The sequence below is a fragment of the Falco biarmicus genome, chromosome 12 (genome assembly GCF_023638135.1).
Source record: "Falco biarmicus isolate bFalBia1 chromosome 12, bFalBia1.pri, whole genome shotgun sequence".
In the NCBI taxonomy this organism is placed as follows: domain Eukaryota; kingdom Metazoa; phylum Chordata; class Aves; order Falconiformes; family Falconidae; genus Falco; species Falco biarmicus.
In genome coordinates, this window is record NC_079299.1 from 13,193,034 (window position 1) to 13,211,128 (window position 18,095).

Genomic DNA, 18,095 nt, shown 5'->3' on the forward strand with positions numbered 1-18,095 from the left:
CCCACAGCGGGCACAGGGGCTAGCTCAGGAAGTCTGCAACGAAGCTACCCTGGCACGGCTGAAAGGTAAGCGCTGCACCCGACAGATAAAACCAGAAACGATTGGGAGGGTGCCCAAAAAAAGAAACCCCTCCGCACTGCAGCAAACATAAAGCCCGGCTCTTCCCCGCCCGCAGCCGCGGGAGCGCAGGTGGCACCGCCCCGGCGGGCGGAGCGAGCTCCGCGGGGCAGCGCCCGGGGGGGGCGGTGGGCAGCGCCCGGGGGGGGGGCGGCACGGCGCGCCCTGGGGCTGCGGCCCCGCCGGCACAGGCACATACACATTCTCCGTCTCCGTGTTATTTTTATTTTAATTGGTGATTACGCGCTCCCCCGGTATCTTAATGTGGTGGTTAGTGCCGGGTTCCGGGGGTCCTGCTGGGAAGGGGCGCCCGGTCCGCCGTGCCGCCAGTGCCTGCCGAGGGCTCCCGGGAGAGACGGGCCGTCCGGCCCCCGAGCCCTTCCCCGCCGGTCCGGTCCGGGGGCTGAGCTTCCCCAGCTCCGCTTTCTGGCGGCGCTGGAGGAAAGGCTAGCGACTGCGGCACGCTGGCTCCTGGGAGCCTTCGCCGCTTCCTTTTTTTTTTTTTCTTTTTTTTTTCTTTTTCTTCTACCCGCCCCCCCTCCCACCCCACCCCCCCGGAATGACCGATGTGTATTGCCTAAATGGCTCGTCCCTTTCCCTGATTGCAAATGATTTCCCGCTTCCATTGTGCTGAACTTTGCCTCGCCAGACTCTTTACGGCTTTTCTCTTGTTGATGGCCTTTCCTTTGTGGCAGTTTCGCGAGCTGATTGTATTTGTTAATTAGTTGCTAACAGCATCGTAACGGGCTTGATGGATAACCGTGTCATTAGCACTCACCCCTGCAATTCACATTTCCAATAGGGCAGGGGCTACCCCATGCCGGGACTGTGATTTGTGGCTGTAGCCTCGTGTGGGTGACACGCACCCCGAGCCCCCACCTCCGCGTGGTGCTGTAGCCAGAGGGGGCGCGACCGAGACCCCACCGCTGCGGTTTCACCCCGCACCGCGACCCCGCGGCTCCCGGCTGCAGCCGCCCCGCTTCGCTTTGCTTCGGAGGCGAGCAAGGCAGGGAGCCCCTCCTTTGTGTGGCCCTGAGGGTACGCGTGCGCTGGTGCCGCCCCCGCTCCCGGGGCTGCCGGGGACAAGGGCATCCCGCACAAGCCACTGCCGCGCGAACACGCGTGGGAAGCACCGCTGCCCCCGGCCCGGCAGCCCCCGGCGGCGGCCGCCCCAGCGCCGGGGCCGCGGCTCCCGTCGGAGGGGCCCGCCCGCTCCGCGCCGCCCCGCCCCGCGCCTTCCCCGGCGGGGGCTCGGCCGAGCCTGGGAGATGTAGTCCCGGTTCCCGGGCTCGCCAGCGGCCGGCGGGGCTTCCGCGGGGGACTACGTTTCCCAGGCCCCCCTGCTGCTCGGCCGGGCCGCAGGGAGGGCCGGGCTGTCAATCAGTGCGCGTCGGCGGGGATAGAGAGCCGGGGATCCCCCCCGCCCCCCCGCCCCCTCCGGGTCCCGCTAATAATAAGTGCTTCAGGGGCTTAAAAGCAGGGAGGCAAGTGTCATGCGGGCGCGCCGTAAGGAGCCGAGCTCCGGCTGAGCGCCCGGGTCCGCTCTGCCGCCGGCGCAGCCCGGAGGAAAAAAAAAAACAAAAAAAAACGGGGGGTGGGTGGGGGTAGAAAAAAAAAAAAAAAGAAAAGCCTCGGAGCTGGTTCCCGGGGAAGGGGCGAGAGGAGCCCGAAGGGCTGGACAAGCCGGCAGCGGAGTGGCGATGAGGCGCAGGAAGACGGCGGTGGCGGCCGGCTGCTGCCTCGCGTTCCTGCTGGGCACCCTGCTCAACGTCCTCTTCATCCCCGGCTCCGAGCACCCGCCGCCCCGCGACGGGGCGCCCCCCTCCCCGCCCGGCGCCCCCCTCTACCCGCCGGAGGAGGAGGGCGGCGGCGGCGGCCGGGCCGCCCTGGCGCGGCAGATCCGCGAGCGCTACGAGGAGGTGCTGCGCTACCGGCAGCACCGGGCGGCGGCGGCGGCGGGGCGGCGGCCGCTGCGGCCGCGGGAGCGGCGCCTGATGGACCTGGCCCCACCGCGCACCTCGGCGGAGCAGCCGCGGCTGCCGGGGCCGCGGGGCCGGGCGGCGGCGGGGCTGCGGGCAGGCGCCTCGGCCGAGCTCTCGCTGGAGCCGCCGCTTCTGGGCTGCCGCGACATCCGCAATGTCAGCGGCGTGCAGTACTTGGGCTCGGGGTACACCAAGGCGGTCTACAAGGCGGTCCTCAACCGCACGCTGGCCGTGGCGCTGAAGGCGGTGGATTTCGGCGGGCACGACATCGCCCACTGCGTGCGGCAGTTCTCCGCCCTGGGGGACTGCTACCGCCTGGCCGCCTACAAGATCGTCAAGGAGATGATCCTGCTGCAGCGGCTGCGCCACGCCAACGTCCTGCAGGTACGCGGGCCCTGTGCGGGCGGCCGGGGCCCCGCCGAGCCGGGGGAGTAGCGCGGCTTTTCCGCCGTTGGCTCGGCCCCGCCGCGGGCAACCTGTCGGTGCGGACCGGGAAGCGGGTTGGTGGGGTTCCCCGCGGGAGGGCAGCGGGCCGGGGCCGTGCCGCGGACCCCCGGCGAGTTGACCACCCGCCCCCCACCCCCCCCCACCCCCACCCCCCACCCCCCGCGGAGGCGCGGTGGGGCCCGGCGGCTGGTGACACCGATGTCCCTACGGGCACGGCGGCTCCTCGCCAGCCCTCCCTACCGCGGGTCCGCGGGGAAGGCAGGGGGCGCGTCGATGGGCGCTTTCCGCCGCAGCCGCGCACTGTCAGCGGTGCTCAGCCCCCGCCGCCGAGTGCTGGCCCTGGCGGCGCGCCGGGCCCGGGGCACGGCCGGGGGAGTGCGGGGTGCGTCGCGTTCCCCCGCCGCTCCGGCACCCCGCTGCGGCCGGCCTGGCGGTTAACTGTCCCATCGCTCCTCCTCGTCAACAAAATTAATACTGAGGTGAGGAAGGACTCGGAGATTCAAAAGCACTCGCAAACGTGGGAATTACAGGCCGTCCCGCATGGCAGCGCCGCCTGCTCCCCGCAGCCCCGGGGGGCAGGGGCACCCCGGCAGCGGGAGCGGCCCGCTGGGTGACCTACGGGGGCAGGGCGAGTGTGAGCCGCGTTAGTCAGCGCGCCGGCACCGCGGCACTTGCCAGAAGGGCTGCATTGTAGGACTGTTACACATCAGCATGAATCTCAACGGGTCCATTTGGATGTAAATGCTGGTGTGGAAATTCCTATTGCGTTTCGCATAGCATGAGCAGTTGCAGTAGAATAAAAAATGAACGTTAGACCAGACGGTTTCGCAGTAGGTGCTTTTTGAACTGAATGGAGTAAAGGAGTTTTGTGTTTCTTCTTCAGCAGCTGCAGCAGGAGTACCAGCTCCCCCACGAGAACTTCAGATCCCAACGATCAAAGCTCTCGAGTTTCATATACTGTTCAAAGAAAGGGTAGTCATGATTTATCCATGACAAGAAAATAGATATTAACCATCCTTCCTTCCTTCCTTCCTTCCTATTTCCATAATCTTTCCTCTGTGGTGCCAGGTCTAGCTATAATAAGTAGGAAGAACAATACCTAGGAAACTATAAAAAGCTGTGCTGGTAGCAAGGATGTTAGCTGCAACTTGGTTACTGTGATGAATTCTCATTGGGAAAGCCAGGCTTGGGTGCAGCCATCGTTACTGATTGAGCTGACAGCAGGAAATACACCCTACAGTTGTAAAAGCTGAGGGGATCCCCCCCCGCACCCCCCAAGATTGTTTTTCTTGCTCAGTGGAAGCGAATTGGCCAGGCTGAGCTTGAAATGTGCGTGTTTTTAAAGTTGCGGGTCGTTTTGGTAGGCACTAGCGTTTCTTCCCCATCGTGGTGTTCTGCTCTGGAAATATGCATTTGGATCAATACTCCTCACGAAATGGAAGGAGGGTGCGTTGTCTGCGAGGGGTCCCGAGCCAGCCTGCGTGTGCGGGCAGGGGGACCCCCGGCAGCGGGACCCCCGGCAGCAGGCTGGCCGCGCCGCCCAAGCCGCCTGCAGCACCGCTACCGCAGCCTCAAAGCCTGGGGAGCCGCGGTGGTTCGCTGCCCCGTTCCGTCATCTCAGGTGGACTCTGGAGGGAGAGGCGAAGGGGGGGTGGGGGGTGTCCCTCGGCGAGGAGGGCCGGGGCTGAAGCAGCTGGAGGATGAGCAGGCGCTTCCACAAGCGCCGGGAGGAGAAACACCCGGCCTCCGTGCTGGGAAAATGCTCTCATGGGCAAAATTCCCGCGTGTTAATTAGGGTTTCATATTTACATGCCACCCAATTTCAAAATAGATTACACTTAAATCAGAAACATGTTTTCAGTTTCGTTCCACTTTTGTCACCGCGTTTTCTTTTGTCTGCCCTCCGGCTCTGCCAGCCCCCGGCAGAGCTGCCTGGCTGAGATCAGAGAAGCCCCAAGCCCCCGTACATCACCCACCTTTTTGTTTAACATATTTCATTCTGGAGGCGCACGGGGCCAGGTCGCTGCGGGGCGAGAGAGGGCTAAACGAGGTACGACATTACCTCGAAAGGGGGCTGTAAAAACCGAGCTGGTGGCTGTACCTCGGGGCGGCTGTATGGGCCGGGGATGGGGCTGTGGAGTCCTAAAACCGGTGCGGAAAAGGGGCACCAGCGAGCAGAGCGAGATGTATTGATTGTGTCTCTCCTAAAAGAGACATCTCAAAGGGGACAGGCTCTACCGACTCAAGACTGATTTTTAGCTTGTTTTCAGCGGAAGCCGGGCCGGGGCTTAGAAATCACTGTCCAGGGTTTGCTGCCGAGGCAGAGGAGATCGGTTCAAACGCCAGCATCTCCTCCCCTCCGCTGGCTTTTGACAGCCGCTTCGGCTTTCACTGGAGCAGCAGGACCCGCACTGCCTACAGATGCCAAAGGCACGGCGCAGCATCTGCGGGGCCGGCAGAGGCCGGGGGCTTCTCTGCTGCGCCCCTTACCTCTTCTTTGCTCCTTACCCCCGCCGGCGCCTGCCGCCATACCCGAACACGAGCCGGCCGCTTTAAATAGCTGGAAGGACATGCCACCCTCCTGCCACCCTGCCGCGCTGCGGGCCGGCGGACAGCCGGCAGCCCGGGGCACGAAGAGGGACCGGGGGGGGCTTTGGCACGGAGGCGGCCGGTGCTTTCTCCCTCGGCGCTGCCACCGGCGAGCGCCCGCCGCCCGCACCGCGGCAGAGGCCGGCGGGACCCCCGCAGCCCCCCGCTGAGCCGGGCCGGTGCCCCGTGAGGCCGGGGGGGCTTCCCCCGCCTACCCACGCCGCGGGGGGGGGCGGCCCCGCATCCGGGGCACAGCCACGCAGGACGCGGGGCGCCGTGGGCCGAGGGGCGGCCGCTCCCCCCCCCCGGGCTGTGCCGGCCCCCCGCGCCCCGCCGCGCCGGAGCATCCCCGGCCCCGGTCAGGGGCTATTCGGGGTGAGCGCGTTCGTGAGTTTCTCTTGCTGGAAATAAAGTTTTCGTGTAGGTTCAGTCCTAGGAAAGGGGGTTTTCCTGTAAATCTCTGGCAGCTGACAGCCTGAAGTGTAGTTTGTAAGATAACAGGCTTGTTCTTTACTGTCTCAGCAGTTCCCATTCTGGCCTGTCTCTTGTCAAAATCAGCTTTTTTTTTTTTTTTTTTTTTTTTTTTTTTTTGCCATCCTTTTAAAAGACTTGATTATTGTACAATATATGATAGAAGGGAAAAGAGCTCTTTCCAGAAAGTACCACTGCCTTCAGACAGCATGTTGACATATCCACCGTGCCCTCCGCCCGGGGAAGGAGCCAGATGTGTCAGCTCGGGCAGATGTGGCCAACCAAGTCTATCAAAAGAAACGCTGAAAAACCGGCAAAAGGGAGAGCAGTTTCGTGTTGGCCAGCGCTGAGGCGAAGGCAGCTCGCCCTCCTGTTTTTATTTCCATGCTCTGCCCATCACTCGTGTGCCCGTGCCAGTGCCGAGCCATCGCCCCCTTGCCCCCGCAGCCTGGGGCAGCGCACCAGGGTTGCCCGGGGCTCCCTGGCATGGCAGCCGCTGGGAAGGGCAGGTGCAGGCTGCAGTGGGAATGTATTTGCTTTGGAGCGGGGAAGAGAGGGGTAGTTCATTAAAGTTGATTTTATAATGAAGGGCACTGGGGAAGAGGGGGAACTGGGTCACTGATTTATGGTAACAGAGGATTTAGCAGCCCGCTAATTGCTTTGCAGTCGCTCTGTGTCAAATGCGGTGCCTGATCTCTTCCTTTCCCTCCGTGCTGCGGTTTCTTTTCTTGCAGAGTTCAAATACTGCTGTCTGAATCCTGGCTTTCCGTGCATTTTAGTGGGGAAAATGATTTAGTGTGCTTTAATTCCTCCCTGCCCGTATTTGAGGAAGAAAAGAAAATCAAACCATTTGCAGTTAATTTCAAACAATGAGCACGATTGTAAAGACACAAAGGCAATGTTTGATTTACTGTAATAATGTAATTATAGCCCTTGGAGTATCAGAATTAAGGGTGTTGCCGTTCTTTCTTCCTTTGGGTTGCTGAAGCTGAAGAGAAGGGAGGGAAGATTTGAAATTGCAGGCGTTTGGAAAAGTGCAAGCTTATTTCTGTGACAGCTGTTTATTAGCACTTCTAGTGTGAGTTCACAGTGATTCATTGGAGAAGAAGCTGCTTCTTAAAAACAAACACAAAAGCTCGTTCAAGGAAAAGGGCTGGCTTTGTCTGAAGCCAGTGGAAGACACTAGCTGCTAACGGAACTGGAGGTTTGCTGACTGCCCCGGCAAGGCAGTTTCATTTGGCTTATGTAGCTTTAGTGTAAAGTTAAAATGTGCAGATGAGATGCTGAGATAGCATCCGCACTAAAGGAGTCATTACCCAAGTTACAATCTCAAAGCAGTTTCTGTATGAATTGATTCAGTTAGCTCCAATGTGTTTGTTACTGGTTTGTTTTAAATGTTTGTGATTACAGTGAGAATATTTATTGCTTGGAAAATTAATTGATTAAAATAATGTTGGAAATTATACATCACTTGCTGTTTGACAGGTTCAGCAGACTTAAGATGTGCTAGCTGATCATGGTATTTTTAAATAACTGTTTTAAAAGAAGATTTTTCTTTACTTGTGATAATTAACAGACCTTTTACCCTGATTGTTTCCCTGTACATATGCATAGCCAGCAGGATATGGCAGTTTTAATTTTAATGTGGGAATTAAAATTATAAAGCTTTGTATACAGTTTGCTTCTTCCAGGTGGAAGTAGGCCATCTTTCCAAGTCTGAAAAAAGCCAGTATACAGTTAATTTCCAGTGCAAACACATTTGCATAGGGAGCATATGACTTGTGAAGTTCTGATCCTTTACCCCATCCTTCTTGCATGATCCACTGTTGTTTTCACAGAAAGCAGGGGGGAAGGGGAGACCAAGCTACAGTAAAACCAGCTACTCGGGGACCTCTTCCCTCTTGCCAGCGGGGACCTCTTCCCTCTTGCCAGCGGGTGGGCGTTGAATCCTCTTTGTGCTGGCAATGGTGCAGGATTCCCAACAGCAAGCCTTGATCTGCAATTGGCTGGAGTTTGACCATGACAGCTTTGGGAACTGCTCGCCTGAGAGGAGTGCTGGGATTGCTGACACCAGCTGGTGGGTAACTACATGGAGAATCTGTCATTCTGAATTTTGGATGCGGCAACAGAGATTCACAGCTCTTGGGAGCAAACCTTTCAAAACCAAGTGCCTAATGAGAATTAACCTTCCGGGCTGTGACTGGGGCTGGCTGGGGTCTGGCCATGCGTTCCACATGCGTGGTAGGGGACCGTGGCAAGTACAGGGGTCATCTTAGACTGGGAATTTCTTCTAAGGCTTTTCTAAAGTAGCTCAGTTGAGCTGCACTTGGGACAGGTTGGCTAAAGATGAAGGAGGCCACCACACCTGGTGCCAAGACCAGGCTGACACCACCTGTTTAACTGGCGTTAGGATCAGAGGACCTTCAGGTCCCAGGCAGATGAGCCTGCCAAATCCCGTTGAAGTGGCAGAACAGGTTCACACTGCTTGCTGGCCACCTCCTTCCTGTGGAAAAGCTGCCACCACTGCTGCTTGGCAAGTGGTGATGGAGCTGCTTCTTTGTCCTGGTCACTCCGCTGCTTGACATTGCCGTAGGTGCACCTTGCAGGAGATAAGGCATCTAAGTTGCTTGGGTATCCTTCGGAATTGTTAGTGGTGGTCGATGTAAGGTGTCACACTGGACATTTGTGTGGGTGGAGAGAATAAAGCAGGCAGTGCCACCTACTGATGGCTCGGTGGAGACAGTTCGCTGCTGCTAACAGATGTCCCCACAGCCCCAAGGAGCTCCGGGTGGAGTGGAGAAGGGCAGAGAGAGCAGACAGATGCGGTTTGGCGAGGAAAGAAGAATTATGCAAAGTGCTGCTTTATTGCAAGACTGCTTCCCAAAAGGCCCAGATGTTATCCTGCGCTTTTAAGAGTGAAGAAAGGATCTGTTAACAAGAACTTCAGAGCTGCTGCAAGCGCAGAGCTGATACAATTGCAAACCCAGTCTAACCGTTCGTGTCACTGGAAGGCAAGCTGTACATCTTGACACTGAACTCGCCAAGTAACATTTTTTCCCATTGAATTGCATGGGATGGTAGAGGGTGTTCAACTTGCAAAGCTGTTGGCAGGAACAGCTTTCCATAAGGCACGTGCCATCACGTAAGTTAAAAGGGCTACATTGTCCGTTCTTTTGAAAGCGGCATTCATAAAACTAATCCCAATCATTTGTTGAATGATTTCTATGATTGCTTCTCAGTTTTATGTGCCATGTAAATAATTCCAGAAAACTCTGGTTTGAATTTCTGCCTCCTTTATGAGAGCTGATGACTTCCAACCTCATCCGGTTTCCTTCAGGGGAGCCCAGCACTGCTCGTTCTGGGCAGTGGCTTGGGGAGATCACTGGTCACCACAGGATGCTGTGGGCAGGGTCAAGTTCTCCTTTGCTGCTTGCCTTTTTCCACAGGAGTGACAGTGAACGAACAAGGCCACTCTACCACATCAGTATCCTCTCCTGGAAATTAGTTGCAGCCGGGGCAGAATTGCAAGGGAAAACATGTGGTTTTTAGAGGCTGTCCTTTCACTCCCCACTCCCTCAACCCCGAGTGTGGGGTATACCTCCTCGTGCTGGTATCCAGTGATAGGATGCATGGGAATGGTTCAAAGCTGTCCCAGGGGAGGTTCAGACATTAGGAAGCATTTCTTTACTGAGAGGGTGGTCAAACACTGGGACAGGCTTCCTAGAGAAGTGGTCAATGCCTCAAGCCCATCAGTGTTCAAATGGCGTTTGGAGAGTGCCCTTAATAACAGGCTTTAACTTTTGGCGTGAGCCCTGAAGTGATCAGGAAGCTGGACTAGATGAGCGTTGTAGGTCCCTTCCAACTGAAATACTCCGTTCTGCTCTGTCTGTGCCCTTTTGTACGTGCTCAGTTTTCTGGTTGCAGCCATATTCTGGCAAGGGCAGGTGGGGCTGTGGTGGTGGGCCAAGGGGCCCTGAGATGACCCCCTGGAAGGGCATGCCAAGGCTGTCAGAGCTCTGCTCCTCCAGCCCTCTGCTTGCTGCATGGACGCAGAGAAAGTTGGTGCACTGAGGTGTGAGCTGGGGCCATGCTTGGAGGTGTTGTGCCCCAGCTTTATGAAGTGTCTGTGTCAGATATGCAAGCTGGGTTTTTTAAAGGTCTTTTTCAGGGATTTTTGTGCCAACACAGTCATCTGATGGTTCAGGTAGGTGCCTCGTGGCATCTAACTCCCATTGCAATTTTTCATTTCTGTGATGGCCACGAAAAACCTGACAAGAAGTTCTCACAGGCACTATGCTAATACTAGTATTGACTCTAAACTAATTTTAAAGGAATTTGCTTTTGTCACTCAGCTGAATGTCTCAGTTTAGGTAGTAGACACCAGACATGGGTATTTTATATTTTAGGCCAAATTCGGAAAAACATAGTTTGGAAGGAGTTGCCTTTTTCTCGGACAATGTAGCTGCAGATAGACTCCAAGCTTATTTTAGAGCTCGCCACAATAAAGTACAAAGTGATATGACTTGCATACCTAAGAAAGAAGAATTATACAGACAGGTCGAATGAATCCAAGTTGAGATTTTCCAAACATGCAATGCACAGACGTTATTTGATAGTTTTGTAATGCAAAATCATGTCATAACGAAGGGTTAAACTTGCAGTGCGGTGGAACTGAATGCAGTGGCTGTGGATGGAGGTCAGGGGAGATTCTGATCTGGCTATTTACAAGATAATGAACTGTGCCTTCAGTGGTATCAGCCCTTTTCCATTGAAATCATGGTTGTATGATCTATTTGTCTCCACTGGAAGGCTTTACAAGAGTAGGCTACTTGTGTGACTAAATATTTGCAGGGTTGGGCCTTGAGCTTGTGCAGTGCAATGCAAACTCAGTGTTGTAAATGTTTTTAGTAGAAGAATTTTCCACTCCAGAGCATAAGGAAAGCAGGGAGAGTAAGAGGGAGATAATGTTACTAAATCATAAGATTATAGCTGACATAATATGTGTCAGAACAGCAGGTATGGTATGTATATGCATAGTTATACACACACTTCATATAAAATGTATGGACATATCTGTGGATATGCCAACAGGTAAGGTTATATATATGTGTGTGTGTGTTTCTAAATAATAAATTCCAATTTTTCTGTTAATGAACTTCCATGTTTAGTAACAGTGCCAGGTGTGAGATTCTTGTACCTTTTAGCTCTTCTGGAGTTTACTGCTTATCATTAGACTATGTTTATAAATAAAACCCTAGGCAGAGCTGTGAATTTAGAGGTTAACGTTTGAATTGCCCACTGCTTGCTCTTGATTCCCATATCCAGCAGGAGAGGAAATCCTGCCTCACAGCTGTCAGCGTACAGTTTTGGTCCCACTCTTAAAAAGGTTCTGTGTGGTGCTGGGGATGCCCTCTATGAAAGTCTGTTTCCAGTGAAGCTGTGCCCTTGGCAGGGCTTGATTGCTGGATTTCAGTGAGGAAAATCAATTCACTTCTAATGCAACATCTCTATGTATCCTGTAGCAGGAAGGCTGATATTGGATCAGTATTCATTAAGTTTAGGCCTTTCAGGGAACTCATCCTTTCTCCAGGGAGATGCGTGCTACAGGTTTGCAGATGCTTTTGGGCTGAGTAGGTGTGGCAATATATAAAAAAATATTTTAAAATATGTATAAAACATAAAAATATAGGTACAAATATAGTGTATACATTATATATAGAAACACATATACATATATATGTCATCTATACACATATATGTGCTTGTGTGTCTTTATATATGCATATACCATCAGCAATGAAGGGAAGTACTTAAAACCCAAGGCATAAATAGATCTTACAGCGACGTGAACATCTCCAATCATATATTGGTAAATCTTGGCTGTATCAGGCACTGCTGGGAGTTTCTGCTCTTGCAGGGAATTATCCCAGTGCTCCAGGAATGAAAGGTGAATCCAAGAACTGGTTGAATAAAAAATACTACGTTCACTTTGATAGCAGTAAAGGAGCAAGAGCTTCTAGAATGTGCTGTTCTCGTTTTGACACATAGCAGCTCAAATGAATGGCTCATCAAATGGCTATCAGTGTCAGTGGGAGCTTTTTATTTCCCCTCGGCACCCAGTCACTACAAAATAAATCTTGACACAAACCAGTTTTGATTAGGTAACCCCGGGTCCATGTATTTTTGAAAAGAAAGGCCATGGCAAGTAGTGACTACTGTTGCTCATCATAACAGTGAGATTAGTCATATTTTTTTTAGCTTCACTTTTCTATTGTGGGCACTGTTTAGGCCTTACTGTAGTAAGTTTGGGCAAGGCCAACTTAAGATAAAAGAGAATTAGATTTCTAGAAATTATGTTTGGTGTAATGCAGTTGAGCCTGTCACTTATATTACAGCTGGTAATAGTGTTCTTCAAGTTCCCACTCTGGGACTCATGGAAATCTCATGTTCATTAAAGAAAACGGGGAAATTTCTAGCTTTAGTGGATGTAGAGAAAACCTAAAGACCGTGAACATGAAGGGCTAAGAACTAGCAAGGCAGAAATTCACGATGTGTTGCAGTTCTTAGGGAGCTCAGACGATCTGTAGAGGGGAGTTTTGCCCCCCGGTCGCCAGGGCAGCGATCCTGGCGCAGCCTGGCAGAGCCGAGCCGGGGGCTGGAGCCCTGGTGGGACATGGCCAGTCCTACTGGCCCTGGCTGGCCATGGTGGCCAGTCCTGCTGGTCCCGACTGAGCAGTCTCTATAGGTGAAATGTAACACTTCAGTGGAGGTTCTGGCTTGACATTTATTTTTCTGAAAATCCAGCTAGGGTGCCTGCGCTAATGCAGGAGAGCTCGTTGTTTGCACAGACTTACCCTGCTGATGACAGCTTAATAAGCTCCTTTATTTTGTGTTTTTATTCAGCAAGCTTGTCTGCTTTTGTGTAGGGGCTGACCTCTGCTTTCGCCCTCCCCCCGCTGCACCAGCTTCTCTGAAAGGGGCACCTCTGTCCCCGTAATTTGTAGTAAAAGGGAATTGTAAAGGGAGGTGAACTGGCCGGCTGTAGGGACGTGGGCACCTACAATGCGATATAAATGCTTGTGGGGGCTGACCCTGTGTGCCCAGCGTGCCTAAACACTCCTGAAGTCAGTGGGAGTTTTGGGTGCTTAAAGACTATTGCAGGACTGAGCCTTTATGACCGAGAAAATCCAAACACTGAGGCAAGGATTCGGTAAACAGGGCTACTAGAAATGAATTACGGCACACAATGTGAGAACAGACCAACATTTCATATCTGGCATACGTTCTTCTAAACAGACAGAAAGACAGCCCGATATTGTGACTGTTTGCTATTAGGTTCTACACAAAAATATATTGGGGTGGCATTTAAATGCAGTGACTCGAGATAGCAAAAAGATGTGGGATTGTATTTCTTTCCATTCATTTAATTGGAACCATGCTGAAAAGGCGTATGAAAACCATCACGCTTGAATATGTCTAAAGTGTAGCTTTGCAACACTGAGAATGATGTCCGACCTAATAGAATTTCAGATAGAGGAGATATTTTGGCTCATCTTTTGCTTCCAGCTATATTCAGTTTCCCCGTGTGGTTATTTTTCTTGTTATTGTATGCATCCAGCTATCTGTTTCTTACTTCACTGTCTGGGAATACAAACCATTTTGTCTCATTTCAGACCTTAAAATGGATTGGACAAAAACAAAAGGAAGGAAAAAAGAAAGTATTTTGGGCAGTACCTCTGTACTTGTTTCTGTGTCTTAATAAGCCTCTTAAATGAAAGCCCTAAGAATTACTGTCTTGTAATATTTTGCATCTATATATATTCTGTATTTTGTAACATCTGTATGCTGGGTGGCGGTTCATCAGGAGGGGATGAATATAACCATTTTAGATGCTTAACTGGCTGTTGGGACTTGCCCAGTTTGTAATCATGGTAATTGCATGTACAAATATGGCTGTGTAATTACATGTGCATTTTTGCATTTAGTTTCAGGAGTTCATTTAGAAAAGTATAAATGCGGCCCAATAAATCCTTTACATCTCAGACTTCTGTGCTTTTATAACTCTATATAATTATGTAATAACACTGCATCTGGAGAGCTTTCACTTAAGTAAAAGCAATAAAGAGTTCAGGTTAGATTATATATTTTTTGTGTTAGAGCTGCACTAACTTACTCAGTACTGTGTTTTTCAGCCTGTAAGATTGATTAAGTTGAGCAGTACTCTTGCAAGAAAATTTTCTTGTGAGAATAAAGAGCAATTTAAGTATGAAACCAAAACTGGATCAGGTCATTTAAGCTTCCACAATGACTGAAGTGATTAAGTGGGTATTAATATAGTAAAATATACACCGAATACTCAGATATTCAGGGCAGTGAAGACTTTTGCCAAGGTACAAATTGGATACTAAGATGAAAGAATTACTTACGAGCAAAGTTCCAGCTCTCTGAGAAGAAATTAAATCATTATTATTGCTATTGGCATTCATGGATTGAGATAAAATAGACACAAATCAATATTGTAATTAATTTCTACTTATGTGTTCATGTGCACATAAATACATAATAAGCCTAATTTCCCAGTATTTTGTGTGTACAGATATGTATGTAGTATGTTTTTATAATCAAATGACTGTGTACTCGTTCTTTGTCATCCATATTTCTATTCCTGGAATGGTTTTCACAAATGTTGAGACTGTCTAATGAAGACTGATACCTTTTTGTCTGTTCAGTGTTACTGTGAACCAACAGTTACCTTGATACTGTCATTTCCCAGTCTAGATTGCTGGCTAATTTCCCTTGCGGCTTTTTCCCCAATTGATAGTGTTACTGTGCTAATGACAAGAGCTGAACTCTGCAGATGATGCACAAACAGATGTTAGATTTTAACACTCAGAACTGAGGGTTTTCAAACGTGCCAAGCTCTGTCCTGCCTTCTTAGTCTGCCCCCACACACGAGATATGTGAAATACCTGGTAATAAGAACTGCAGAATCCAGTTTGTCTCTGAGAAAAGGTATACACTGTATTAAATATTTTTATTTAATTTTGGTTTTTGTTAGTTCAGAAGGCTTAAACAGAATTGTGCTGCTGCAGTCCTCTTAAGATAGTTTGTAGCATACAAAGATTTAACTCCTGTCAATAAGCTGCACAAAAATGGTGTCACAAAAGATAAGGAACAAACCCAAGTCTGGTCTGAATGGCTCTAGATTAAGAAGCGATTGCTGTTGCAGTCTTTGTTATGGTTGTGGCAGTAAAGGGAAAGGTCTCTTTTCCTATTTCAAATGTTGTGTCGGCATCTATCACAAATTCTCTGTTGTGCATCGATGCCAAAATCTTTTCGACATGTTTTAAAATAAAATCTTCTCGCTCTTTGCTTAGGTCAATGTCTGTGTTTAAGCAGCTGTTTTGAAATACAGCGCCATTTGTACACTGAAAAGAAAAATTGTTTACTAGTTTTACATTTTTTGGCACCCTTTTTTCCTTTAAAAGTAGACAGCTAGAGTCAGAGCTAGCAGAGTGGTTCATAACAAAATCCTGTATTTGCTGACTTTAGTGTGGTCTTTGCTTTTCTGTCTGGGAGGGTCACAAGCCGTAAGAATGTGCCTGATACTCGAATCTGCTCGCGGCAGTAGAGGAGGCAGCGGAGGAATAGCAGCAGGGCATTTTTTTAATGCTGCATTTTCACACAGACCCCTTTTACTGTATGGTTTATTTGACTGAGGGCAGAGATTACATTTCATTTTATTTCATGTGCATGCTGTTCTGGCTGGAAAGTTGCAATCAGATCCTTATCAGGCTCATTTAACTGCCTCTCTGCCAGGGCTTGGCAGGGAGTTTGTAAAAGTCTGTCCCCTCCACCCTGTCAGACATTGTCCTGCTCCATATAAAGCAAGACATCTCTCCTCCGCAGTCTTTAGATGTTCTTCTTGTGCAATTATTTGTGCAAGTGAAAATTAATCACTCAAATGGAAAGCAAATACAAGAAGGTGCAAAAGCATAGCTGAAATTGCCATTTAAATGCTTTTAAGTTGAAGAGGCTACTGGCAGCTAATATTTTGGAGTATTTGTCCTTCTTACCGATAACTGCACGCAGAAGTCCATCAAGTATAGCAAAAGGCAATTTCTGGCTGGGCAAAGATAAGTTTTGGCATTTCCATTGCTTTTCAAGCTGCCGTGTCACATTGCCATTCAATGCACAAACAGTAGTCCTATGGGAAACGTCATTAAAGCTATTTTGTGATGTCTTTTAAGCAGAAAATCAGTCTTATGTAGCCATGTGTTGCATAGGCTAAACTCATTTTCCTCAGATACAATTAAGTTTCTACATGGATATTTTAATTTTATTTTTCTTAAACATTTGTGGTGGGTTGACTCTGGCTGGACACCAAGTGCCCACCAAAGCCGCTCTGTCGCTTCTCTCCTCGGCTGGACGGGGGAGAGAAGATACATTGAGAGGTTCGTGGGTGGAGATAAGGACAGGAAGATCACTCAGCAATTAGCATCACAGGCAAAAGAGATGAGTTGAGGAAAAATTAATTTCATTTATTAGCTCCTTCTGCACCCACCTTGGTGTCTGCAGAGTTGTTGCTCTCACATATTCTCACTCCTCTCTCTGGCTGAAGCTGCTGTTGCTCAAGGAGTTTTCCACCTTCTTAAATACATTATCCCAGAGGTGCTACCACTGTCACTGACGGGCTCAGCCTTGGCCAGCAGTGGGTCTGTCTTGGAGCTGGCTGGCATTGGCTCCATCAGACGTAGGGGAGGCTTCTAGCAGCTTCTCACAGAAGCCAGCTCTGTAGTTCCCCTACTACCAAACCTTGCCATGCAAACCCAATGCAGCATTAATAGAGATGAGATCCTGTATGGAGGGGTATGGAGGGGACTCTTCACTGGTGTTGTGCTGCATGGTGCCCACAAGAGACTTTTCTAGCTAATTTGGGTGTCTCAAGGGAAAGATCCTCAAATGAGAGGACACAAAAGCTTTCGGGCAGTGGCTTCAAGGCGATATAATATATAGTGTTCAGCGCCTTGTAAGAGATGCTTTCTTTGCACCTCATCCACAGAGAAATGTAAAAGTGTGCAAAGATACGTTGCACTGATATTGCCTGGTTGTGATTTTTTTCAGCTCTACGGCTATTGCTACCAAGATAGCAATGACATCCCAGACACACTGACGACCATCACTGAACTAGGCTCACCTTTAGAGATGATTCAGCTTTTGCAGACTTCCTGGGAAGAAAGGTTTCGAGTGAGTAACAACTGTTTTAAAAGGGCTTTTAAGAGAGCGATGAATGTGAAATAACATCAAACATGAAGCAGGGGTTATGTACTATGGAGAGCAATTCACGTTTGTTAAACGTTTGCTTTGCATGTGATTACATTTTAGTTTAGAAACAACATTTAGCGCTCCCTTTCTGCAGTGTTTAAGATATGTTGCTATTTTGTCTGTTGATGTTATCTGCTTGTAGCTGGTTATATGCTTTTTACATGATATCTTCAAACATTTCTTACTTCTTAAAGCTTGAGGCCTAGGATTTTTGATGTTGAGCATTGTGTTCTGCAACTGGGGTTTAAACAATAGAAGGATGTTACATTTCTGTCCTGATCCTTATCGTAGCTTGGTTTTATAATTGTTTTCTACTGCTTCCTGCTCTGCTTGTCTTTTATTGGGGGAAGAGTGCAATAAATGTACACAAATCTCAGACCCTGGTTGTCCACTGCGTTGGCAATTTACCAGGAGCACGAAGGTCACACTTAATTTGTCCAAAATGAAGCCAGACTGCAGCAATGCTTTGATCAAGACAGCGCTGCCTCGCTCAGTGTCTATTGGGATGTGTCGTCAGCTGAGGTTAACTCCCTGAGATGTTCCAAGGCAGAAGCAGTCTTCATCTAAAACACTTTGGATTGTATGGCTACATCTGTACCGGAAAACTAAAAGTGTGCCTGACTGATCTTGGGGAGGAACCGGGGAGGTGCAGCCCACGTCTGTGCCGCTGAGCTCCTGCACGCTCCGAGGGCCGGCTGCACGCAGGGTGCCCGTCGGAAACGGTCCCTGGGCCGCGCTGCCTTCCGGATCGTGCCTGGGGACCGTGCCAGGGACCAGCCTTGGTCCTGGTCAGACCGGGGCCAGAGGCTGTGCTAGCAAGCGTGCATGTGGGATTAAGTTTCTGTGCCCAGGAATGTTCCCTGGCAGAGTTTATTTTACTTATACAGATGGAGCAAGTGTGTTCCTGCACTAAGCTTCAGCTCCCTTTTCCTGAAAGAAGTATGGTCTTAATAAGCGGTAGAGGCATTCGTCATGGCTCCTGAAATACAGGCCCTGTCTTCGGCTCGTCTCATTTGGGGAATGCAGATAACAGACTATGACGGCATTTATGTGCAAAGTAAATGACCAAGAGATGTGTTAGATTATGGGCAATGAACAGGGAAGTTTTCTTCCAGCATGGATATTTCTGAGGGAGCAATTGGAGAATTAGATGAAGGTGCTGAG

General features: G+C 50.4%; 1 protein-coding gene across 1 annotated transcript in view; it reads left to right on the forward strand.

The window, feature by feature from the left end:
* Positions 1-1,731: 1,731 nt before the first annotated feature.
* Positions 1,732-18,095, forward strand: part of PKDCC (protein kinase domain containing, cytoplasmic) — a 37,264-nt gene continuing 20,900 nt past the window's right edge. Inside the window, exons 1-2 of the mRNA XM_056357537.1 lie at positions 1,732-2,483; positions 16,731-16,853. Of these exons, the coding sequence (XP_056213512.1) occupies positions 1,818-2,483; positions 16,731-16,853 (789 nt within the window). The 5' untranslated portion in view covers positions 1,732-1,817. The remainder of the gene's footprint in view (positions 2,484-16,730; positions 16,854-18,095) is intronic.